This window comes from Sinohyriopsis cumingii, chromosome 17 (genome assembly GCF_028554795.1).
Source record: "Sinohyriopsis cumingii isolate HCF-2022 chromosome 17, ASM2855479v2, whole genome shotgun sequence".
In the NCBI taxonomy this organism is placed as follows: Eukaryota; Metazoa; Mollusca; class Bivalvia; order Unionida; family Unionidae; genus Sinohyriopsis; species Sinohyriopsis cumingii.
Genome location: NC_142977.1, coordinates 11,701,903 through 11,729,235, shown reverse-complemented (window position 1 = coordinate 11,729,235; position 27,333 = coordinate 11,701,903). Strand labels below are relative to the sequence as shown.

General features: G+C 35.2%; 1 protein-coding gene across 1 annotated transcript in view; it reads left to right on the top strand.

Annotated features, from left to right (window-relative positions):
* LOC149777747 (uncharacterized) overlaps window positions 1-27,333 on the top strand; it is a 169,781-nt gene that overhangs the window by 51,106 nt on the left and 91,342 nt on the right. Inside the window, exon 3 of the mRNA XM_089938795.1 lies at window positions 22,002-22,225. Coding sequence (XP_089794921.1) covers window positions 22,005-22,225 — 221 coding nt within the window. The 5' untranslated portion in view covers window positions 22,002-22,004. The remainder of the gene's footprint in view (window positions 1-22,001; window positions 22,226-27,333) is intronic.

Sequence of the window (27,333 nt, the reverse complement as noted above, 5' to 3'; positions counted from 1 at the left end):
CGAGTTATGCAATAGTAACAGGTAAATATTACATATTTAAGACTGCTCCAGTGGCCTAGTGGTTGGATGCGGGAGGTTGCAGGTTCAAACCCTAGCCGAAACATACCAAAGACTTAGAAAAATGGTACTTACAGCTGCCTCGCTTGGCGCTCAGCATTAAGAGGTTAGTGTTAGGATTGGTCAGCCTGGTGTCACAATAATGTCACTGGGTGGGACATCATGCTACATGTGTGCGGCACAATGCCCCACTGCCAGACATCACTATAAACTGTTACACTGCAGACATAACAATAAGACTGAAAATTTTTTAAAGCTATGATAAATATCGAAATCACACACGTTACATATTTAACATCAATTTAGCCCGGCAATATAAGTTACATTTCACAGATTACCTAATTTGCATGAGAATAACTAAGTTGATAGCTTTGGGTGCTCACATTGGGCTTAGTGAATCAGTAAGGAGGAGCATTTTATTTTTTGTAGACACAGCAAACAATATATCAATAGTATTCCTTCTGGATTATTTGACATCCATTGATACAGCAATCTGATGCAATGTATTTGACACTTCTGCACAGTAATACAGATGTAGCGAGATGCAGACACAAATTCAACAAGATCTTTGGGAAGTTTGGAAAACAGTACCATCTGATGAGTACAAAGATGAACACAAATTGCAGTTACTTTACCATCGACTCTCCTACTACACTCTCAAGAGCAGCAAAGGCTGCATCTAATTAAAAAATATTCCATTGTCTAATGGATTTTAAAAAAACCCAGAAACTTGGAAGGTTTTCATGTGTGTGGTTTTGATTATGTGAGTGTGTGGTGATGATATTGGACAATGCTAAGTCCACCAACTATTTTTGTGTGTAAGTGTATTAATTGCTTCAGAGAAAAGATATGTTATTTTTTGTGTGCAAAATTTAAATTTTCAGAAATTTTGTTTATACTCAAATGAAAAGATCACTTAGATTGATGACATAACTCTTTTGAGTTAACTATACTGACCCCCACTCCCCTTGGGATTTCAAAAACACTTTTGGGTCCCAAATCCTCCACTAACACTACCACCACCACCATCACCAACACTGTCTGGGAATATGCCAGGAATATTAGTACACCAACATGCCATATATTTGGTCAGTGTATACAAGATTTTAATTAGATTGCAGCCTACATGTTGTAAGTAAAATATGGAATCTACTTGAAGATACTACATTGTCAGTGAGTCTGTATACAATTCTAATGAAGCTCTTAAATTTGAAGTCGGTGAAAAATTTCCACCCACAGTTTACAAAATAAACAAGGAAGAGGAAAACTATTGTTTCCAACATAAGAACTTTAAGATGTTACACAAGGTAATTTTCACAGGATACAAGAAGTGTACCATTTTTAATGTAATATCCCATGATACAAGATATGTACCATATTTAATTTAATATCTCATGATACAGGATGTATACCATATTTAATGTAATATCCCATGATACAGGAAGTGTACTGAATTTAATGTAATATCCCTTGATACAAGAAGTGTACCATATTTAATGTAATATCCCATGATACATGTGTACCGTATTTAATGTAATATCCCATGATACAAGATGTGTACTGTATTTAATGTAATCTCATGATACAAGATGTATACTGTATTTAATGTAACATCCCATGATACAAGATGTGTACCATATTTAATCTAGTATCCCATGATACAGGAAGTGTACTGAATTTAATGTAATATCCCATGGTACAGAAAGTGTACTGAATTTAACATGTCCTGTTACAAGTGTGCCCTATTTAATATAATATCTTGTCATATTGTACAAAATGTGCACCTTACTTAACTTTATATCCCACTTGATGAGAAATATGCGGTATTGAACCTAATGGTCAGACCACTCCAATGGCCTGAGTGGATGCGTGAGGTCATGGGTTTGAACCCGACAGAGTCATACGAAAGACTTACAAAAATGGTACTTACAGCTGCCTCGATTGGCGCTCAGCATTAAGAGGTTAGTGTTAGGACTGGTCGGCCTGGTGTCAGGATAATGTGACTGGGTGGGACATCGTGCTACATGTCTGCGGCATGATGCCCCAGTGCTAGAAATCACTATAAACTGCCACACTGCAGACATTGTAGCGATATGACTGAAAAATTGTTAAAGCTACATTAAAAATACAAATCACAAAGACACACAACCTAATGGTCACATATTTGTTTGAAGAATTATAATGTGGATAAAGTTCAGGAGGTTTGAAATACAGAAAACTTTTAAGTCCAAAATCCAGCTTTTCTCCAGACTCTGTAATACATGTACATGTAATTACACCTCATGCATTCATAGGTCATCATATATGCAACTGAACTTTAAGAAGTTAATATGATAGGGCTTTCTGTAGCCTTCCAACCCGTCACTGTTTAGTTTGCATGATAATTGCAAAATAATGCATACAACGTTTCCAAGAGTTGTCTGCATTTTGAATGCTTTCAGTACAATTGCATCATTGTCTTTACCAGTACTCTTCGTTGTAAAATGATTCCTGGGTTGTCCAAATCCGCATAAGTACATGTATGTTTAATTTTGGACACATGAAAATTCCGCTAGTTGAGTCCACTGTGTGCAAAATTTTTGTTTCCCTTTTATTTGATCTGTTTCTTTTTTGATGTTAGATATGGTACATACAGCGGTTGATTCTGTTGGCTGGTTTTAGACTATTATCCAGTCAGATGAGTGCTTTGAAAACCAGCATACATGTACCTGTTATGAAGACTATTCTGAGTCCTTCAACCAATCAAAAAGCATATCACGTTTTTATTGTGAATTTACTCAATATTTTCTATTTTTGAATGTCAGTCAGTTTGCTTTTTGACATACCCAACATCATCAGCGCTGATCAAATTTTGTTTTCATCCACTTGTCCAGAAATTCACTTGTTCTACCTTACTTTTCACTTGTCCCAAAATTGTAATCACTTGTCCCAAAATTGTTATCACTTGTCCCAAAATTGTAATCACTTGTCCCAAAATTGTAATAACTTGTCCCAAAATTGTTATCACTTGTCCCAAAATTGTAATCACTTGTCCCAAAATTGTTTTCACTTGTCCCAAAATTGTAATCACTTGTCCCAAAATTGTAATCACTTGTCAAGATTTGATGAGATGTATGCACTTTAATTCATATAAATAAAAAAAATGTTTATTTATTACAAGAATTTGCATTTGTAATAATATTTAAAGAAATTGCATTTTTAAAAATATTGGTTGATACTACACATTTGGCTATTTCATTATGTTTTAACTGCTGGATTTTATATAAAAAAATGTACATGTCTGGCACCTGGACCAGTACTAAGGCAAGAGTTGAAGTCCTCAAGCTCTGGTCCATTTGCTGAAATGTTCTTTACAGAATTTAAAAAGCCTTTTGGTTTTTTGAATTCCTTAATGAAGTCTTGATTAAGTTCCTTGTAATAAATCCAAGTTCACACTTAGCAGTGGGTGGGATTTTAACAACCATGATCTCTGACAGTTTGCATATCAGACTCAGAGAAGGTGGAATCTCCACTAAAATTGCTCCAAGACTTTCAGCAGGTGAATCCTTTCACTGTTTGTATGCCTCCATCTTTGCTTTGAGGATGAGGAATAGCAGGCTGATTTGCAGTTTTGAAAATAACTTCAAGATAATTGAGAAAAACCTGCAAGTCTTCAGTCACGTATTTCACTGGATCTGACCTCTTTTTTATGCGGCCACAGATTGAGGATTGTGTCTTTTGAGGATTATGTCTTTGAGGATTATGTTTGATGATTATGTCTTTGAGGATTATGTCTGAGGATTATGTCTTTCCAATTACACAGAGCAGTTTTACGTTTTATCCATCCACTTTCACAGGGATTTTCCATTTTCGATCTTATTACCATCCTGTGAAAATAATTTAACAAACTCATAATTTAGCAAACTCATTTATCCACATTATAAATATTAGTTTGCCTGAAAAGTGATCATAACATACATTTCTTTGTTTAAATACAAATATTGCTAATAATAGTAACCATTCTTCTTGGATGGCTTCAACGTTGTAGATGAAATAAGAACAGAGACAGCTCATTAGTGTAATTGTTTCGCTTTTCAAATTAAATACAGTATCTGACATTGAAGTTAATCTTCTGCATAATGAAATGAAATTTCAAGAATCATTACTGTCATTTGATTATATCTTTAAGGAAACAGCTCTAATGCCAGTGTAAAGGTTCTTTCATTAATTACACTTACTATCTAGATTAAAATCAGAGTGAACTGTTCCCGAGGATCTGGTCTGAGTAAACATAGTGCAATGTAGCCACTTAAAACACTGCTGATTAACCATATGTTGTTTTGTTTGGCATATTTTGAATTGGTCCCTTAGCCCAAAATGTAGTCAAAGTGTGCACACTTGGACCAGTTATCAATGACCATTACGTGTGACACAGGATGTAAATGTATATATAGAAGTGATGGAATCAAGGGTTCAGTATGCCCTGAAGGCAGGAATGGCCAGATAAAGGTAGATTAATTGATTAAAGTATAAAAATACAAACGTGCCAGACTATTTAAAATAGGAAAAAAGCACTTGTCCAGGACTAGTGACTTGGTAAATTTTACTAGCCCAACTTCAAAAATGAGTAGTCCAGGATGTCGGGCTATGAGATTTGATCAGCCCTGAGCATTAGGTCAGAATACCTATCTGCATACTGGTACTTTTACTGGTGTGTATGATATACCCAAGAGGATTAGGTCAGAATACCAGTCTACATACTTACTACTGTGTATAATCTACCCAACACAATTATGTTGGAAAACCAGTCTACATACATGCTGGTGTGTATGATGTGCCCAACAGGATTAGGTCAGATTACCAGTCTTCATAAATGCTGGTGTGTATGATATACCCAGCAGGATTAGGTTGGAATTAGAGTCTACATACATATTGTTGTGTATGATATACCCAAAAGGATTAGGTCTGAATACCAGTCTACATGCATATTGGTGTGTATGAAATAGCCAACAGGATTAGGTTGGAGTACCAGTCTACATACATTCTGGTGTGTATGAAATAGTCAACAGGATTAGGTTTGAATACCGGTCTACATACATGCTGGTGTGTATGATATACCCAGCAGGATTAGGTTGTAATACCAGTCTACATACATTCTGGTGTGTATGATATTCCCACCAGGATTAGGTCAGAATACCAGTCTACATGCATATTGGTGTGTATATACCCAGCAGGATTAGGTTGGAATACCAGTCAACATACATTCTGGTGTGTATGATATTCCCACCAGGATTAGTTCAGAATACCAGTCTACGTACATGCTGGTGTGTATGATATACCCAACAAGATTATTTCATAATACCAGTCTACATACATACTAGTGTTTATGATATAGCCAACTGCAAACATTATAAATCCAAATCTGCCATCACATAATGTATGCCTCAGAGTCTGTACTGTTTTTCTAGAAGTGTCAAGTAGAGGGAACAACATGCATGGATCCAGTTTTGAAAACACTCCACAGCATTTCCACCATCAGTGAAATGCATGCATTTTTAATTTCAGTTTATTCCTGCAACATTTTAATAAAATAATCAAAAACAATTTAGTTGGTTTCAGCAGCCTCAAACTCTTGCTGAGATTGCTAACAGCAAGTAAATGTCATCCTGACATAATGCTGTAGTGATAATGACAGCCTTGAGGTCAGTTCAAACTTGCCATTGTCTACATACATCTAGTGTCTTTCTGACATGCAACAGAAAAACCTGAGGGCATGAGGTCAGTTCAAACTGCCTTTATTTCCATCCCATATCTGTTTCTAGAATGCAATATAAAAAAAATTGTAGGATTTTCCCATTGTCATGGACCCTGATCCGCCTGTTTGCTCAGTGACTGCAGATCAGGTGTCTGTTTCATTTGTATTTAGGTGTGCATTAAACATTGGCATATGTATAACATGACCCTGTGTACTAGGTCTGTGGGTACATGTATGGAATAATCAATAACAAGTGTGAGAGATGTCCACATCACTTCTATTTTTTAGGAAATCACTGTCAGACTTGGTACAATCACTTCACTCCAGCATTTGGTGGTTCTGCATAGCCTTTGTTTTGTCGGACCTAGGGTCCTTTTGGGTATGAAAGATTCTGTAAAATTCATAGTTTAAGCATAGTCTCCACACCTCTGCTGAAATATATTTTATTTGGAATGCTAAACCAGGGATGGATTTCTAAGGAATATTCCCAGTGTTGGAATTTATACATCTGGTAATTGCAATGTGCCAACACTTGGTGAAACTCCAGACTTTGTATTCAGTTAATTTCTTGATAGTGGTTATTGGTAGGGTTGCAACAGCTAAAATAATGTGAACTGTACAAAATGGATTTTAGAGGACTACAAGTATAAAATCAAGGTAGGAACATATTTTGCTTTTTATTTATGGAAATAAATATCTTTAGTGTTGAATTATAGTGAAATTTGATGCCATGCATTATCCAGTATTTATCCCATAATAAGTCCAGGAGACAAGTTAGATACATTTGTCCAAATAGTATGAATTGGTCTTAAAAACAGATCTCTGTACATTTCATGAATATTTGACAAATTTTTTTTGTAAGTGGGGGTAGGCTTGTCCTCAGATTATGGCTTATCTTTGAATGAAATTATTGGGATTAAAGGAAACCAATTCATCTTAAAGTGGAACCATTAATTCGCAATACATGTATTTTGATTTTTCTGTCCAATCATGTAAATGGATGATTTGGACATTTTTGGTGAAGTAGTTTTAAAGTTTGTAATAATAATAATAATAATAATAAGGCAGAGAACAAAAGCAATCTGTTTGTTTCAGTTTTGGGCTGAAAAAGTTTTTGTCACTCAGGAAATTGTTTTTTTTTCCCCCATTTTTTTTCCACAGAGATATGAACCATAACAAAAGGGATTGATGGTTAACTGGATGGCAAAATGGTTTTGTGTGTTATTTCCTGAGCCCTTCTGTTCCCCACTCCACCAACAATCTCTCTTGCTGTGGCACAAAAATCCCTGTCATTTTTAACCAATGCTTTACCAGAAGTGAACAATGGTTGCATGACCCAATTGTATTTTTTTGTTGAAAATGACCTTGTCAGTATTACTCAACAATACATTGTTTCATGATAGATATACATGTACAATACAATGCTACACAATAGTTAGATATATATACAATGTTACACAATATTTAGATACACAATACAATGTTACACACTAGTTAGATACACAATGCAATGTGACACAATAGTTAGATATACATTACAATGTTACACAATAGTTAGATATACGATAAATGTAATGCAGTAGTTAGGTACACAGTACAATGTTACACAATAGTTAGATACACAATACAATGTGACACAATAGTTAGATATACATTACAATGTTACACAATAGTTAGATATGCAATACAATGTGACACAATAGTTAGATATACATTACAATGTTACACAATAGTTAGATATGTAATACAATGTGACACAATAGTTAGGTACACAATACAATGTTACACAATAGTTAGGTACACAATACAATGTTACACAATAGTTAGATATGCATTACAATGTTACACAATATTTAGATATGCAATACAATGTAATGCAATAGTTAGGTACACAGTACAATATTACACACTAGTTAGATACACAATACAATGTGACACAATAGTTAGATATAATAATACATTACAATGTTACACAATAGTTAGATATGCAATACAATGTGTCACAGTAGTTAGGTACACAATACAATGTTACACAATAGTTAGGTACACAATACAGTGTTACACAATAGTTAAATACACAATACAATGTTGCACAATAGTTAGATATGCAATACAGTGCTACACAGTAGTTAGATACTCAATACAATGTTATACAGTATATACACAATGCAGTGTTACACAGTTATAGTTAAATACACAATACAGTGTTACACAGTAGTTGAATATGAGGTACAATGTTACACAATAGTAAGTTACACAACACAATGTTACAAGAAAGATATATACTCTCGTCATAATTTCCTAAATAATTTGCTTTTGTCTGCTATTACTTGCTGTTAATTTGAAGCTGACCCTGATTAATGAGGGTGCGAAGGTAACTGTTATTGAATTATGCTTTCTAGTCTATGTCAGTTAGGTGCTCAACAATATTTGGAAAATTAGCAACCATCTTAGTGATTGTGATGCATTAAACTGTTATCTATGAATGATCACATTATTTGAAACATCAGAATTTGTTTTGTGCTTGGAAATAATTTAAAGGATTGGAAGGCAAAAGCAGGATTGGTCAGGAACCACAAGCAGAACATTTTAATTTTTAGACCTAAAGGTTAAAAATTCAGTCGTATAATTCCTATATGATACATAATAGTTACACTCTGATGAAAACTGAATCTGAGTTGCAATTTTTAGACTAATGCTCATCATGATCAGTTAGCTCAGAATGTTGAAAGCTCTCCACAGAGGAGATTCATTCTCTCATGATATGGTAGTGCTATGTAAAATGTATATAAAGCCCTCTTGGCCAGATTGCAAAGTAATTCCAGGTTATAAATTGATCATTACTAAATTGCAAAGTGATTCCAGTGTGTGAATGGATCATAACTAGATACCAAAACAGTGCCAATTTCTTAATTGATGGTGACTGGATTGCAAAGTAATTCTGGTTTGTGAATTGATATTTACTGGATTGCAAATTAATTCTGGTTTATGAATTGATATTTACTGGATTTCAAAATAATTCCTGTTTATGAATTGATCAATACTGGATTGCAAAGATATTCTGGTTTATGAATTGATTATTACTGGATTGCAAAATAATTCCAGTTTATGAGTTGATCATTACTGGATTGCAAAGTAATTTTGGTTTATGAATTGATTATTACCGGATTGCAAAATAATTCCAATTTATGATTTTATGATGATAGTCTGTCAGTCCATCTGTGAGGTGTCAGCACTCATGTTAGGGTGGCCATCTTGAAAATCTTGTTATTGCCACTGCTCCAGAAAGGATGATATATGAAATTGGGGTTTTCACTGACAGAGACAGCCATCTTGAAAATCTTGTTATTGCTATTCCTCCTAGATGGAAAGTCATATCAGTACCAGATTTTGACAGAAAGACTAATCTTGTGATGTCTCGTTGAGCCTAAATAAAATCATGCTCATCTAACATCAAACATGGCCACCAAGGAAGCCATCTTGAAATTCATGCTATCACTTACTGTTGAGAAAGTCATATCAATGGGGGGGTATTCACCATAAAGCTATTTATGATATGGTTCTAAATGAAAATGATGCTGATCTGAAATCCATTATAGTCACAATTACAGCAATCTTGAAAATTTTGTTAATGCTACTCTTTCATAATTGATTGTCATATCAACATAGGCTTTCACCACAAAACTTCCTGTAATACCTAGTTGTCCCTAGATGCAAATGGTGCCAATCATATATAGAGGATCTCAAATGGGTAATAATTTAATATTGAATTTATGAAACGAGTTGAATAGTGTCCAGCCTTGGCTCGCAAAAGCTGGACATTATTCGAGTTTCATAAATTTAATATTAAATCATTACCCATTTGAGATTCTTTTTATCACATAGTTTTTATTCCAGTGGAAATTATTTAGATAGAAAGAAGAACAAATAATTGCGTTCATTCTGACAGACAGTGCACTTTTAATTTGTTGTGCATAAAATATAGTCGCAAACAAAGTTGAACTAGTAAAAGTAGATTGTACATTTTTACAAACTATAAATCAAAGAAAAAGCTTCCATCCGAATAAACATTCTATTTTATAACGACAAAATAATTTTTCAAAACAGAATGATTAATGCTACATGATGCCACATTGATACGATAAACAGTAGGCCTAGAGTACATGTTTACCCTAAAATGTCACTTGCATAACTAAATGTTAACTGGATGCAGAAATTCCCACATTTACTGCAATGCAATTGTGACCGGATATTTACAGTATTTGACTGGAACAGTAGACTGGACAGAAGACAAACAAATTTCTTTTTGAGTTGGATTTGCATCTCATATATACTGCGTAAAGACGCTGTGATTGGATAAAGTTGTCAGGAGACCCATTTATGTCCTACTTCCTCTGTGAACAGAGGTGAGTTCTGTAAGCTAACATTTAAACCACACTTGTATATACAGTGGATTCTATATCTATGTTATGGATATACCGCTCCTTCACCCCACCCCGCTATCAAATAAGCAATACCCTTAGTTTTACTTTTTATTGTTGTTTTTGTCTTGTAGTTGTACGCCATGTTTCTCATTATGATATTGTTATACATGACATAACAAATCCCTGTGGGGTAGCATATCCATATTCAGACAGCCGAGATAATTTTTCCACAATTTCCTTTTGCGAGTCGAGTTAAAAAATGGCCGCCAGAAAGTTTCATTTAAAACTAAACATTCCAGAAAACCATTTTCCTTCGATCCCAGCCAATCAGTAAAGAGGATACTGCACAATAATTTCATGGGCTTACTTATACCAATCAGAATCACATAAAGTGATATTTCAGCATGTTGTGATATCAAAAATATGAAACTGCAGGAAAACTATACCTACTATGTGATAAATTAAATATATTAAACCTGGTTGCCATGATGACCAACTCAAACATCATGTTATCACTATTCCACCTGCTCCGGTGGCCTGGTGGTTTGAATGTCTGCCGCTGATGAAGGAGGTCATGGGTTTGAACCCTGACTGATTCATACCAAAGACTTATAAAAAGGGTACTAACAGCTGCCTTGCTATGCACTCAGCATTAAGAGGTTAGTGTTAGGACTGGTGGGCCTGGTGTCAGGATAATGTGACTGGGTGGGGCATCATGCTACATGTCTGCGGCATGATGCCCCAGTGCTAGACATCACTATAAACTGCCACACTGCAGACATCGTAGCAATATGACTGAAAAATTGTTAAAGCTCCGTTAAAAATCCAAATCACACACACACACACTCTCCACCAGATTAGATGGTTATATTGGAATGAAGTTTTGATAAGAAGCCTTCTAATGATGTTTAGATTGTCCTAAAAGAAAATGCCAATCTTTCATCCAATATAGTCACCACAGCAGTTAATTTGATAATCTCGTAGCTTTAGGATATCATAGATGGATGCAATACTCCACAGTGAAAAAGAAGATGTGATCTTGAATTGCCAGAGATGCTTTAAGACAGTGGAACATCAGTCCCTTGCATGGGAATTATATTTGGTTAACCATTGCATTTAGCTTAATTTCTCTTGGTTAGTTTTTTTTTTGTTTGGAGGGGGTAATTTTTTCAGACTGTTTGGTATTCAGGTATACATCATTTGCACAAGTCTTGAAAAACAATTAACTTTGATACATAATATTGAAGAACCCTTGAAAATTGCAAAAGGGGGGGGGGACTTGAAAAGCCTTTTAATTGCATAGTTTTGGGAAAACTGAGCATTAATGATTATTCATACCCTTCATTTAATGACATTATGTTGGTTGGTTTACCTTTGTTGTTACCCATTTCTCATGGCCAGACTGTATTACCATTAATGATTATTCATATCCTTCATTTAATGACATTATATTGGTTGGTATACCTTTGTTGTTACCCATTTCTTATGGCCAGACTGTATTACCATTAATGATTATTCATATCCTTCATTTAATGACATTATGTTAGTTGGTACACCTTTGTTGTTACCCATTTCTTATGGCCAGACTGTATTACCATTAATGATTATTCATATCCTTCATTTAATGACATTATGTTAGTTGGTATACCTTTGTTGTTACCCATTTTTTATGGCCAGACTGTATTACCATTTTACTGGTACTCTTTGATTCAGTTCCTTCATTTAATGACATTATGTTGGTTGGTATACCTTTGTTGTTACCCATTTTTTATGGCCAGACTGTATTACCATTAATGATTATTCATATCTTTCATTTAATGACATTATGTTAGTTGGTATACCTTTGTTGTTACCCATTTCTTATGGCCAGACTGTATTACCATTAATGATTATTCATATCCTTCATTTAATGACATTATGTTGGTTGGTATACCTTTGTTGTTACCCATTTCTTATGGCCAGACTGTATTACCATTAATGATTATTCATATCCTTCATTTAATGACATTATGTTAGTTGGTATACCTTTGTTGTTACCCATTTCTTATGGCCAGACTGTATTACCATTAATGATTATTCATATCCTTCATTTAATGACATTATGTTAGTTGGTATACCTTTGTTGTTACCCATTTTTTATGGCCAGACTGTATTACCATTTTACTGGTACTCTATGATTCAGTTCCTTCATTTAATGACATTATGTTGGTTGGTATACCTTTGTTGTTACCCATTTCTTATGGCCAGACTGTATTACCATTAATGATTATTCATATCCTTCATTTAATGACATTATGTTAGTTGGTATACCTCTGTTGTTACCCATTTCTTATGGCCAGACTGTATTACCATTAATGATTATTCATATCTTTCATTTAATGATATTATGTTGGTTGGTATACCTTTGTTGTTACCCATTTTTTATGGCCAGACTGTATTACCATTTTACTGGTACTCTATGATTCAGATCCTTCATTTAATGACATTATGTTGGTTGGTATACCTTTGTTGTTACCCATTTTTTATGGCCAGACTGTATTACCATTAATGATTATTCATATCTTTCATTTAATGACATTATGTTGGTTGGTATATCTTTGTTGTTACCCATTTCTTATGGCCAGACTGTATTACCATTAATGATTATTCATATCTTTCATTTAATGACATTATGTTAGTTGGTATACCTTTGTTGTTACCCATTTCTTGTGGCCAGACTGTATTACCATTAATGATTATTCATATCCTTCATTTAATGACATTATGTTGGTTGGTATACCTTTGTTGTTACCCATTTTTTATGGCCAGACCGTATTACCATTTTACTGGTACTCTATGATTCAGATCCTTCATTTAATGACATTATGTTGGTTGGTATACCTTTGTTGCTACCCATTTCTTATGGCCAGACTGTATTACCATTAATGATTATTCATATGTTTCATTTAATGATATTATGTTGGTTGGTATACCTTTGTTGCTACCCATTTCTTATGGCCAGACTGTTTTATCATTTTACTGTATCATCCCAAAGCATAGGTACAGTCTTATTATCAGTAAAGCAAATTCATTTAAAATGGCCAATGAAGCATGGTGGATATCAACTTGATCATCTGCTTTAATGATGGGGAATGTGTCTTCAGTGGCAGATGGATCCCAGATCCCAGATACTTGTAAATTAGAGAGTTCATAAGGAATAAGTCCATGGCAATGTGTTCTTTATATTTGAGTGTGAAATTTTGGGAATGTGGGTGAACATGCCCTTTTTCTGTCATGTGAAGTTAACACCAGTTGCTAACAAGAATCCTCAGAAGAGTCACTGATGACTTGGTTTTTGAAGAAACATTCTGTTAAAGAATCAGCTTCCAATCCCTATCCGGATGCAGCGCAACTTACCATTCAGTCACGCTGTCTTAGTAAAAGCTCTCAAGTAAAGGTCCAGGAATTAAATAATCTGGAAGATAACCTGAATATTATGGTATAATCCCGTAAGACATATGGCCGTCCAGGTTCAGATTATTTTCCAAGCTGTGTCCAGTCCCTACTGGGATTATACCACAACATTCAGGTTGTTTTCCAAGCTGTGTCCAGTCCCTACTGGGATTATACCACAACATTCTGGTTATTTTCCAAGCTGTGTCCAGTCCCTACTGGGATTATACCACATCATTCAGGTTATTTTCCAAGCTGTGTCCAGTCCCTACTGGGATTATACCACAACATTCTGGTTATTTTCCAAGCTGTGTCCAGTCCCTACTGGGATTATACCACAACATTCAGGTTATTTTCTAAGCTGTGTCCAGTCCCTACTGGGATTATGCCACAACATTCAGGTTATTTTCCAAGCTGTGTCCAGTCCCTACTGGGATTATACCACAACATTCATTGTTATTTTCTAAGCTGTGTCCAGTCCCTACTGGGATTATACCACAACATTCATTGTTATTTTCCAAGCTGTGTCCAGTCCATACTGGAATTATACCACAACATTCAGGTTATTTTCCAAGCTGTGTCCAGTCCCTACTGGGATTATACCACAACATTCAGGTTATTTTCTAAGCTATGTCCAGTCTCTACTGGGATTATACCACAACATTCAGGTTATTTTCCAAACTATGTCCAGTCCCTACTGGGATTATACCACAGCATTCAGGTTATTTTCCAAGCTGTGTCCAGTCCCTACTGGGATTATACCACAACATTCAGGTTATTTTCCAAACTATGTCCAGTCCCTACTGGGAATATACCACAACATTCTGGTTATTTTCCAAGCTGTATCCAGTCCCTACTGGGATTATACCACAACATTCTGGTTATTTTCCAAGCTTTGTCCAGTCCCTACTGGGATTATACCACAACATTTCATGTCATTTTCCAAGCTGTGTCCAGTCCCTACTGGGATTATACCACAACATTTAGGTTATCCTGCAAGCTTTGTCCACTCCCTATGTTTTACGTTTTTCTGGGATAATAACATAATATTCAGGTTATTTTCCAAGCTATGTCCACTCCCCACATCTTACTTCTGGGATTATACCATAATATTTAGGCCATCTTTCAAGCTATCCCAGTAGGGACTGGACACAGCTTGGATAATAACCATGAGTGTTGTGGTATAATTCCAGTAGGGACTGGACACAGCTTGGAAAATAACCAGAATGTTGTGGTATAATCCCTGGAGGGACTGGACACAGCTTGGAAAATAACCAGAATGTTGTGGTATAATCCCAGTAGTGGTTAAACTGTTTCAATTAAAATTTATATAAATAAAAATAAAATAGAACTTTCTCTCATCAAGATATCCTTTATCTTGTGTACATGTATTTGAATAGGATACATAAGACAGAAGAACTGAGAGGTGAGCTTGGGACAGATAAGCATATTTACAAAATTTGGTAAGGAGTTTTGACCTCAGGGAGTTTTGACGTCAAGGAGTTTCATCAACCTGATGGAAAAAAATTACAACTATTGAACTGATTTCCATATATCCAGCATTTAAATGCACACGTCATCTGATCACATTAGTCCTGTCACCGTAACTTGTTGGGATTCTTTCTTTACTGCATTCATGTGCCACAAGCACTTAAGCATCTCTTAGGAGATCATTGCCTGATTTGTGGCAGTCCTCGTCATTATTGATCTTAACGCCTAGGAGATGATGTATTGAAGTCAGGCTGAATTTTCCTTTGAATGCAAAATGTACTTTAAGTGTCTGCATTGGAATGTGGCAAAGTTAATACAACTGTACTGAAAATCCACCAAGAATTCGCTGTCTACCAAAACTTCTCAAGATTGGTGTTACATATCTGGGTTGAATTTGGAAAGTTCTGCTTGAAATGGTCTTTATAGGGATGGCAGAATGCATATTCATTTCTCTTTAAAATTGATTCAAACCACTCAAATTCCTGTTTCCATCAATTGTTAATTTTTTTTTGATATTTCAATTGTTTAGAATTTATCATTTATCATCGGGAGATCTCGCACATTTAGATATTGGCAAACACTGAAGACTAAGATGAAACTGACACCATACCTGTTTTATGTCTTTGGTAACATCTAATCCAACCATAATCCCTTAACCTCACTAATCCTTTACAAGTTACTAGTGACATAGAGTGGTAGTAAAATCCAACAATTATTTTTAATTTATTGTGTGTCGGATTAGCAATTAAAGCGTCATGCCAGAAGTCACATGATCACCGTAAATCTTTCCCAGAAATATGCGACACTGAAAGCAAGGTGTAAGAAAGAAAAACTGCAAAAATGTCTGATCCTGAATATTTAGTAATGATTTTCAGTATGCGTGAGTTTCTAATGAGTGATGGGAGGGAGAGGAGACATCCCTCATCTCTGGCGGACATGTAAAAATAGAGGAGCCTATGATATTCAACCTGTCCAGACTTTCTGAATTTTTTAGCTCGCCTAGTAGGGGTGGAACAAATAATCAATATATTGGTGCATTAATAAATTTTCCACTTTCGATTCAAAAGGTGAAGAGTTGATACAAAATGATAATACTCTGTACAGGTTACTTTAATCTTTAGTAGTTGATTATGAACTGTCTTTTTATTCTTTAAGTTGAGAATTCATCAGAAACACAACCAGCATATGCACTCATTTCTGTCAGTTAACAAAAAAATATTGACAACACCCACTTGCCTTGTACAAATTAACACAAGGTGCACAAGGTGACTAATTCAAGTAGTTTGAAGACTGCCCCCCCCCCATGCTAATTATTTTTCCATGTCAGCATGTTGAGCCATTTATAAGATATATGAACATAAAGGAACCATTCCAGACTTGATCCTCATGCATGGTTTAAATACATGACTGATCATTCAAAAAACACTTCTATGGGAAACTTCTCTGTTGCTTTGTATCTTGTCTATTTGGTTTGAATCGAATGCTACACTTCAAGTATTTCATGTAGTGAAATTAGTCCTGCCTGTAAGACCTGATGCTAATATTTATGTTGTGGGCGTCACCTAAACAAAATCAAAATGTGCTATGTCTTACATGTAGGACTAGTAGTGAAATATGTTGCATTTAGTTCTGATTGGTGGTTATTGTCTGTTCAAGTCCAGGGTAAATCAGGGACCACCAATCAGAACTAACTGTAGCTTATTTACTATGTTAATTTATAGAAGGGGGTTAGGTATCATGAATAAGTTTCTTTTTACTGACAGAAATGAGTGCAGTGGATGGTGACATACTTTGGTTGCTAGTCGTCTTCACAACCAGATTTGGGGTTTGTTGGGGATAAGATTTTTCTTGAATTGTGAAGACTGCACTATTTCTTGTGTCATGAAGACATCAAATAAGACATTTTTAAAGCACTTATGCAGTTCAAAACCATGGGTGAGGTGACCAAGAGGAGTCCTGCACCTGATCCAATAGAGCAGCCTAAAATGGCCTAACTAAAATCACTGACAACTAACAGGTAGTTTTGTCTGGAAGTATTTTTTTCCTCTTGTCAAGTTTGAGAATCTTTTATGAACAGATGTCCAGTCTGTATCTGCATATTGGAAATTCAACCAAGATCTCAACACAAACAAAGCAGCACCACCTCACCACTGACAGACCTTCGAAAGATTAAGAGAGCATCAAGTTGATATGCAACATATTAGTAATGTATCGTATCGTAGACTGTGGCACAGTTGTATCATTTAACCCCATCACCTAACCATATGATCAAGTCTTTTATCCACTGTGTATCATTCATCTTCAGTCATCTGTCAACAAATTCTAATTACAACTTCTTAAAAACCATTTGACCAGTATGATTTTATATGGAGCATTCTGGTACAGGGAGCCTTTCAGTTAGAGTCTTCGCCTCTAATGCTGGAGGTTGCAGGTTCAAAACCCGGCCAAGTCATACGAAAGGCTTATAAAAATGGTAGTAACAGCTGCCTCGCTAGGCACTCAACATTAAGTGGTTAGTGTTAGAACTGGTCGGCCTGGAGAATGTGACTGGGTTTGACATGATGTTTAAACTGCCCCATAATATTCATGCAGAACAAAAGGATGATCAGGCTGGTCTAGAAATGGCATTGAATGAACACTTTGAAAAAAAAAGGGACAATACTCCTCATAAAACATTGAAACAGTCAGTATAAAAAGGAATAATTAAATTGTTGGAGTAAAAGAAAGAAAGACAACAATTACATTTACTGGACATCATGTTGTTTTGATTTGAGTATGTGAAGAGATAATTTATTTTGCCACTTGAAATTGACAAACAACAGCAAGCAGAACAAATGTACTGATTGCAAGTTGAGAGAACTGGCTAAAATAGAATTTGACCTTTCAGATTTGTCCTGGTGATGTTGAACCACAGTCAAATATGGCCACAATGCTAAAAATAGATGAACCTTTTACTTTAATGCTTAACACTATTTGATCAAGTTTGTACCAATGATGGTATTCCATGACCAAATGGCTAGAAAAGTTCCTGGCATAGATGGGCTTTCAGGTTTGTACCAGTGATGGTATTCCATGACCAAAATGGCTAGAAAAGTTCCTGGCATAGATGGGCTTTCAGGTTTGTACCAATGATGGTATTCCATGACCAAAATGGCTAGAAAGTTCCTGGCATAGAAGTCCTTTCCAGTTTGTACCAGTGATGGTATTCCATGACCAAAATGGCTAGAAAGTTCCTGGCATAGAAGGGCTTTCAAGTTTGTGCCATTGATGGTATTCCATGACCAAAATGGCTAGAAAGTTCCTGGCATAGAAGGGCTTTCAAGTTTGTTTGAATGATGGCATTCCATGACCAAAATGGCTAGAAAAGTTCCTGGCATAGAAGTCCTTTCAGGTTTGTACCAATGATGGTATTCCATGACCAAAATGGCTAGAAAATTTCCTGGCATAGAAGGGCCTTCAGGTTTGTACCAGTGATGGCATTCCATGACCAAAATGGCTAGAAAAGTTCCTGGCATAGAAAGGCTTTCAGGTTTGTACCAATGATGGTATTCCATTATCAGATGTCACCACTATTGCAATGAAACGAAAAAATGTACTTGACTTAATAAGCTGTTCCGAATTTGTTAATAATTGAAAGATAGCATTATGGTATTAAGGGTGTTTAGATCGATACAAATGATGCCAATTAAGCATAAAATATTTTGCTGTTACTAAAGAAAGACAATCCTTTGAATGAACTTCTTAGAAAACACTCAATAAAATCTGACACTTCCTTGTCTAATTCTTTTTAATGTGCATAATTGATGCCAATTTTCCATCAGATAGGGCTGCTGTTAATGTATGTATTCATTTATAAGACAAATCCAGCTGCAAACTGCTCAGACCCTGATCTGCTGTCGCATAATGTGTTGGCAGATCTGGGTCTGTGCAGTTTGATTATTTAGTAGAACAACAACACAGACTCTGAATTGCAGGTGCATTTTGGTAGTGCAGATAAGGATCTTTGTTTGCAGTTTGACTGGACTTAAAAGAGAGTATATAAGGTACTGAAAATAATTTCAAATATAATATTAAACTTGACAAATCTTTAATAGTGTTTTCAGATGGCTTGGCAAAATTTAACTTAATTTGACAGAAATTATCGTGGAAGTCCTTTCAGATTTATTCTGATGAAACCCATTCAAAATCAGATATGGCAGCCATTATTAATAGAAGAAAATTGATTTAACTTAATGAAATAAATTGAGTTTTACTAACTTTGGCTCAAAGCATTATGGCATGGAGCCCTATCATTGTTGGGCAAATAATGCTGATATGACAATAAATATGAATGAAGATGGAGAAACTAGAGAAGCCATAAAACAGTTGTTTTCATAACATATGCAGTTAACAGCATTGGAAGAAATTTTATTAGAAAGCATTGTACTGACTCAGAGTTTTTGGCCTGCTGCTATGAGGCAGGGTAAATGTATTGTCACATTTCTTATGATCCAAAAGCATTGTACTGACTTGGATTTCTTGGCCTGCTGCTATGAGGCAGGGTAAATGTATTGTCACATTTATTATGATCCAAAAGCATTGTACTGACTCGGATTTCTTGGCCTGCTGCTATGAGGCAGGGTAAATGTACTGTCACATTTCTTATGATCCAAAAGCATTGTACTTACTCGGATTTCTTGGCCTGCTGCTATGAGGCAGGGTAAATGTACTGTCACATTTCTTATGATCCAAAAGCACCCCAAAAATCGCAAGAAAAAATAGGTACATGTAGCATAAATTTGTCTAAATTTTATTGAGCCAAATCTTGTCAGTAGTGTGATATGTTTAATATTGTTTTGCTGTGCAATATCTGATGCAATCAGATTGTTATTACGCTGGCAAGTTACTGAGTCATTTTCATGGTTACAACCCTAGCAAGTTTAGTTATCGAGTCATTTCCATGGCTTCCTATTGTTTTGGAAATGTACTTGTGACTGACTCCTTATAAGAAAAGACACTTGCAATTTGCATTCCTGTCAAATTTGAAACCTTAATACTAAAAACATAATTTGATCTTTTTCAGTTTAATCATTCCATATATGTGTATATATTAACAAAATTGCCAGCTGAAATTTAGAGTTCCTTTATGGACCTATAGTTGAATAGATTTTGGTCAACAGCCAGCATCTTTGATATTTTGATTGCAGTGTCTCTATATTTTGATGACATAATACATTGTTTTCAGTAAATCATTGTTTGCTGTAAAAATTTGGTTTCCAAATTAATAAAGTTCTAAATATACCAGTACATATAATTTGAGAGCAGACTGTTTATTCTCATAATAAGCACAGCAAGATGTAGAAGTTGCATTTCCTTTGGAAGCATATTTCTCAGTTATGTGTTGGCTTTATTTAATGTTTTTCATTTGCACAATTTAAACCCCTTGATATATCCACCCTGTACTTGGCATTAATCATTATGAAGCTACAATAATTTATTCTTGATTGCTTGCTGCATTTACCATGTGGTCAAGGTTGTGGTCCTAAAACAATGAAAATTCGTGTTAGGTTTTTGGTTGAAGTTTTAATTTGCTTATTTTTCCAAAATCATTTTTTTTTTTTTTTTTTTATACTTGTTATGTACCATAATGAAACTAAGACAGTTCATTTTGCAACATGCTTACTCTTTGCTTTATAGTACCATTATGAAACTAAGACAGTTCATTTTGCAACATGCTTACTCTTGGCTTTTTAAAGGTCACAGTTAGAAACAAATTTGTGCTATGGCTCTATATTCTAAACCCCTTGAAGGATTTTGTTCACACTTGACCTTGTGGTGAAGGTTACATATTTGACCTTGTGGTCAAGGTTACATATTTGCTAGCAGTGCTTTGGACTTGACAAAGCAGGCTCTGACCATCTCCTTTGAAACATTATACATTTGCCATGCATCATTTAACAGTTTACTGGCCAGAAATCATACAACTTTAAGATAGTTTCTTTAATCAGTTAGTCAGAATTGATTGGTTGATTGACTGATTGATTGTGGTTTTATGGCACACCAGCAGTTTAAGGCTATTTAGCGCCATAGAAAAGTTTAAATGTCGGAATTGTTGTTTGAATAGTAACATGTATTGTGATTGATTAAGCTTATATAAGGTTTGGAAATTTTATGATATCAGGGTAAATTAGGCAGATGGGTTGTGTTATTTTCAACCAAGGCTATAAATTTGGTTCATCTACTATCATGTTAAATTTAAATGACATATATTTATTCCAGGTGGCATACATATATCAAATTTGGGTTTATCATTGACAGATTTGCTCTGGGTAATTTTGTCTTCGATGTGAGCTGAAGTTTTGTGCACAAAAGCGGTTGATAATATAAAGGTCCAACCTGTATACAGCCCAATCCATTTGACTGTGATCAGCTTCCATGTAGGCAGTCCTTTAGAAAATACGTATTTTAATTGTAGGGTGTTAATTTTACATAAGGTTTTTAATAAACAGGAGGATCTCAAAATGATGTACTTGTCCCTCTAAGTAATAACTTGTCCCTGCATGAAGAATGTAACCAATTCATGTTGGCGGATACTTAATTATAACTTGCCCATCTTTAAAATAAAAAGAACTTTATGAGTGACCCTGTACACATTGAAAATCTGTTTTCTGTCATGTAAGTTTCTTATCACTTGTAAATATGATGAAAGCTTCCAATTTTTTTCTAAACCGGGAAGGCTACCAAAATAATTAAATTTTTATAAGCCCAACAGTAAATTTTCTTATCTGGTATGGGGCTAGTGGAACATGGCAAATTTGGAGACCTGATATGGAGTCTTGAAACTTTAACTGCTTAAATGTAACAAATATACAATATTATTTCAGGCAATGGACTGCACATGCATGGAACTAGCCCTTGAAGGTGAGAGGCTCTGCAAATCAGGTGATTGTAGAACAGGTGTTCAATTTTTTGAGGCTGCCGTTCAAGCTGGTACCGATGACCTAAAGACCCTGAGTGCAATCTACAGTCAACTAGGAAATGCATACTTTTACCTTCAGGAATATGGGAAGGCGCTTGAATACCATAAACATGATCTGAACCTGGCAAGGTAAGTTAGAGATGTTAGATCAAGTCACTTGGCAAGGTAAGTTAGAGATGTTAGATCAAGTCACTTGGCAAGGTAAATTAGAGATGCTAGATCAAGTCACTTGGCAAGGTAAGTTAGAGATGCTAGATCAAGTCACTTGGCAAAGTAAGTTAGAGATGTTAGATCAAGTCACTTGGCAAAGTAAGTTAGAGATGTTAGATCAAGTCACTTGGTAAGGTAAGTTAGAGATGTTAGATCAAATCACTTGGCAAGGTAAGTTAGAGATGTTAGATCAAGTCACTTGGCAAGGTAAGTTAGAGATGTTAGATCAAGTCACTTGGCAAGGTAAGTTAGAGATGTTAGATCAAGTCACTTGGCAAGGTAAGTTAGAGATGCTAGCTCAAGTCACTTGGCAAAGGTAAGTTAGAGATGTTAGATCAAGTCACTTTCATGTGGAATATTTCAGCTCATAATGGGTAGTCTCTGAAATTGTCATGTCATGTAATGTAACTGGAACTACCAGATCAACTTCTGAAAATTCCACCCATTATTTTGTAATCTTTGAACTGCATTAAATTATCTTTGGTAACCTTAAATTTGTGACCTGGTTACCTTTCTAAAATTCTTGACAGGTATATAAAGTGACATTTTTTTCAATGGATAACACAATGTCATGTGATGTTGCACTTATTTATCTTACTGTATCAGTCTTGGAATGCATTTTATTGGATGGGCTTTATATGGCGGAGAGTATGTATAACTGGTGGAGAAAGAACACAGGAATAACCCAATAAGAACCACCAACCCATGAGAAGCTAATGGCAACTTTTTCACAATATTTCTTAGGGTTCAGATTCATGAATTCCAGTAATTATCACACTTTTAGGGGGTTGGTTTTGCTGTTTAAAAAAAGAAGGTAATCATAGAAGGACCATCTTTGTCTTGCCAATCTTTTTACTGATTTGGTTTTTCCGTTTTCTAATGAATTTGAAAACAAACATGTTATTGGTTCTGGATCTGCCAGGTGATGTTAAAGGTAGAGTGTACATCCTTTACAGATCAGAGACAAAAACTATTTAGTTCAATCTCACATGTCTCATTATTAACGAATTTCCTTGAGAGATGCTTTTTCTTTGGCTGAGATGATGCCATGTTATTCGTAATTGATTCATTATATTACATCATCTTGACATAACGTTTTCATTTTGACGTGCAGTTCAGAATGACATTTTCACCATACTGAAAGAAGTAAAATTTCAAAATTCTGTTTTAAATCATGTAATAAAAATATTATAGAACTTTGGTGAGGTGAATATAAAATTTTATGAAACAGTTAGCCCAAACTATTAACCTCTGCTTTGTGCCAATCAGTATTAGAATTACTGGTTAATTCATTAACCCGTCGAGGTTTTTGTCTTTTTCGCCTGAAATGTGGGAAGGAAACACATTTTGTGGGCTATTTCTGAATACATCCTAATACATCAACTTCCAAACGATTTTCCATTAACCTAATGCCATGTTGTGTTAGAAACATCAATTTTCATTGACTATTCTGCTCACACATGAACAGATGGGTAAAAGTTGGAGTTTTTTTTTTTTTTTTTTTTTTTTTTTTGCTTAATGGACCTATCATTTTCATATCAAGACCACTCTTTATTCCAAATGCCCCTCTTATCCTGCTTTTTGCAAAGGTTCATCTCTCTGTGTGCATTTCAGACCGGTCTGCCTTACATCTGAGACCAAAGAGTCTAAAATCCGGACACAAAATCGGATTCCGACCACGAGCCAATTTTGGGTGGAAAAAAATTGGGTAAAAAAATTAGGTTTTTCCCTCTGTATTTTGTAGTGCAACTAGAACTTCCAGAATGTTTGGTATCATTGTAGAACTATATCTGTCTACCTTTCTATAAAACCACCCACTTTAGTGTATCGTACATAACCTTGGCGCTACTGAGCTCAGCAGTAGGCTAGTACCTCCTGCCATGTAAACTCAGCACCAGGGTTTAATCAGTTAATAAAACATCATATTTACCTCAACAAAGGTCAGTAACTGTAAAATAATACCCACAAAATCATTTAATATTACCATTTGCATACTCATTATGTCGTGTCATATTACCCTTGGAATTCCCATAACATGTCATATTACGCTTGGAATGCCCATAAAATCATGTCATATTACCCTTGGAATGTCCATGCTATCATGTCATATTATCCTTGGAATGCCCATAATATCATGTCATATTACCCTTGGTATGTCCATAACAGCATGCCATATTACCCTTGGAATGCCCATAATATTATGTCATATTACCCTTGGAATGCCCATAAAATCATGTCATATTACCCTTTGAATGTCCATGATATCATGTCACATTATCCTTGGAATGCCCATAATATCATATTACTTTTGGTATGCCCATAACAGCATGGCATATTACCCTTGGAATGCCCATAATATTATGTCATATTATTCTTGGAATGCTCATAGTATCATGCCATATGCTTTACATGCTCATAACATACATGTCACATTCCCTTTGCATGAGCATAACATCATGCATTACCCTTTGCATGCCCATATCATCATGTCATATGCTTTGCATGCTCATAACATGTCATATCCCCTTTGCATGGGCATAATATCGTGTCATATTACCATTTGCATGGGCATAACATTATGTCATATTACCCTTGGAATGCCTATAACATCATCTCATATTACCCTTGGAATGCCCATGACATCAAGTCATATTACCCTTGGAATGCCTATAACATCATGTCATATTACCCTTGGAATGTCCATAACATCATGTCATATTACCCTTGGAATGCCAATAAAATCGTGTCATATTCCCCTTTGCATGGGCAAAATATCATGTCAGATTACCATTTGCATGGACGTAATATCGAGTCATATTACCCTTGGAATGCCCATGTCATATTATCCTCACTTTAGTATTACATTAATTTGCATGTGTTTGAACCACTAGTAGATCAACAAGATTGTGCCACACTGCCACTCAGAAGAAAATTACTTGGATTCTGCCATTTTTTTCATCCAAGATATTTTGTTTTTCCTTAGTGCAAGACAGTAGTTGCCCCAGTGATGAATTGTGCATCCACAACAATGCATTTTCCTTGGCTTACTAGAAGTACATCTTGGATGGACAATTCATCATATAACCTTAAAACATGGCTAGTATTTTGTAATATTGCATTACCAAGCATCATATAACCTTAAATCAAGGGCAGTATTTTGTAATATTGCATTAGCAAGAAACATCATAGGCTTTGGTATCACTTCATGATATATTTTTTGTTACATCATGTAACTGAAAAATTACTTTGTGCATTATGAAAAGAGTTGAATTTTAACATTGTGCACAAAGTCATGTAATAAAATATTTATAGACCATTGTTGAAGTGAATTTGGGGGTTACTATTTAGTTAATCAGCATTTTCACAAATTAGGTGCACATTTTTATTAGTTAAGATTCTGTTCTTTATAGAACTTTTATTCGTCTTACTAAATATCCTAGGTTTTAAATTGTTTTACAAGAAAGTTATAAGTCTATCACTTTACATCATTTTTCCACTGGTCAGCCCAAGTAGGAAACCTGTTGATTTGGGGGTCAGTAGCTCCAGGGTCAAGGTCATTGTTGCTAAAAGATCAATTTTGCAACAGTTTGATTACAAGATGATAAGTAAAGTTCTACATAACAAATTTCTATAAAATTTGGTCCATTTTTATTCCTTAACCCCAAGAAGAACCTTATTGATTTTGATGTCACCAGGTACAGCTACCAGTTCACAGTTACAGTTGCTTAGACTACATTTTGCCTTTATATCAGTTTTAATTTTGAACAGTAATTTCGATTTACAAAATGCATTTTTGTATTTGGCTTCCTTTGTAATATTGACCCATCTTGATGATGGTTGTGGGGAGTGACTGAAATCTTCAGGGTCAGGGTTGCTGTCACTAAAAACAGATTTGAGATTGTTAACATAGCTTTGACAATGTTTCATGTCGCTGTGATGTCTACAGTGTGGCAGTTTATAGTGATGTCTAGCACTGGGGCATCATGCTGCAGACATGTAGCATGATGTCACACCCAATCACATTACCCTGACACCAGGCTGATAGTCCTAAGACTAACCTCTTAATGCTGAGCGCCAAGCGAGGGAGCTGTTCGTACCATTTTTGTCTTTGGTATGACTTGGCCAGGGTTTGAACCCATGACCTGCATCCGAGGCAGATGCTCTAATCACTAGGCCACTGGAGCAGTCAAGAAAAATGCAGTATAACTATTGGAACTTGTTTTCATTAATTTTAATAAAATATACAATATGTCCTAACTTACAAGTCTAGTCCAATCGCAAGCTGCAGATTCAGAATAATGCATCTGAGGTCCATGCAGTTTGTTAGGAGTGGTCAGTTTTACAAACAGCATAGACCCTGAACTGGTAGTGCATTTTATAATGGCAGATCAGGGTCTGTGTCATTTACAGTTGGACTCCAGCTATAATAATCAAGCAGAGACAGTAATAGTAACTTGTTGTATTATGTTGCTGATCGTTGCGGATAAAACTAATCCAATATACGTAGAGATTATCAAGAAAAAGAAATTTTCAGTCAACTCTTCTTAATATGGGCACATTTTGGTTTGGTATTTTTTCTTGTAGTGTGTAGTTCGAACTTTGTATAGTAGGTGTAGAAAAATGCATTGCCTGGGAGCCCAGAACAAGTAAAAATTGATGCCATGTGTCCATTTCTTCCCAATGTGAAAACCCAGTTAGGTAGGCAACCAAACATACTGTTAAGAAAAGTGGTCATGTTAAATATTATAATGTCCAAAAACGTTTAATTATTAAATTTTCTTTCTTAATATCTCAAGGTCACTGTTCAAAGATTCATAGCACGAATCTTTATTCATTCTTTGACAAGGTCAAGTAATTCTTATAACCTTGATGTCAAGGTCAAGTCATAGAAGATTAACATTAAGGTCTTGGTTCAGATTTTTCATTTGCTTATATTTCCCAAGTCCCTGATAAGTTTTCTTTGTGGATGGAATAAATCATTATGAATCAGTCTGTTCATTCAGTGACTTGTATGCTTGCTAGTTTCA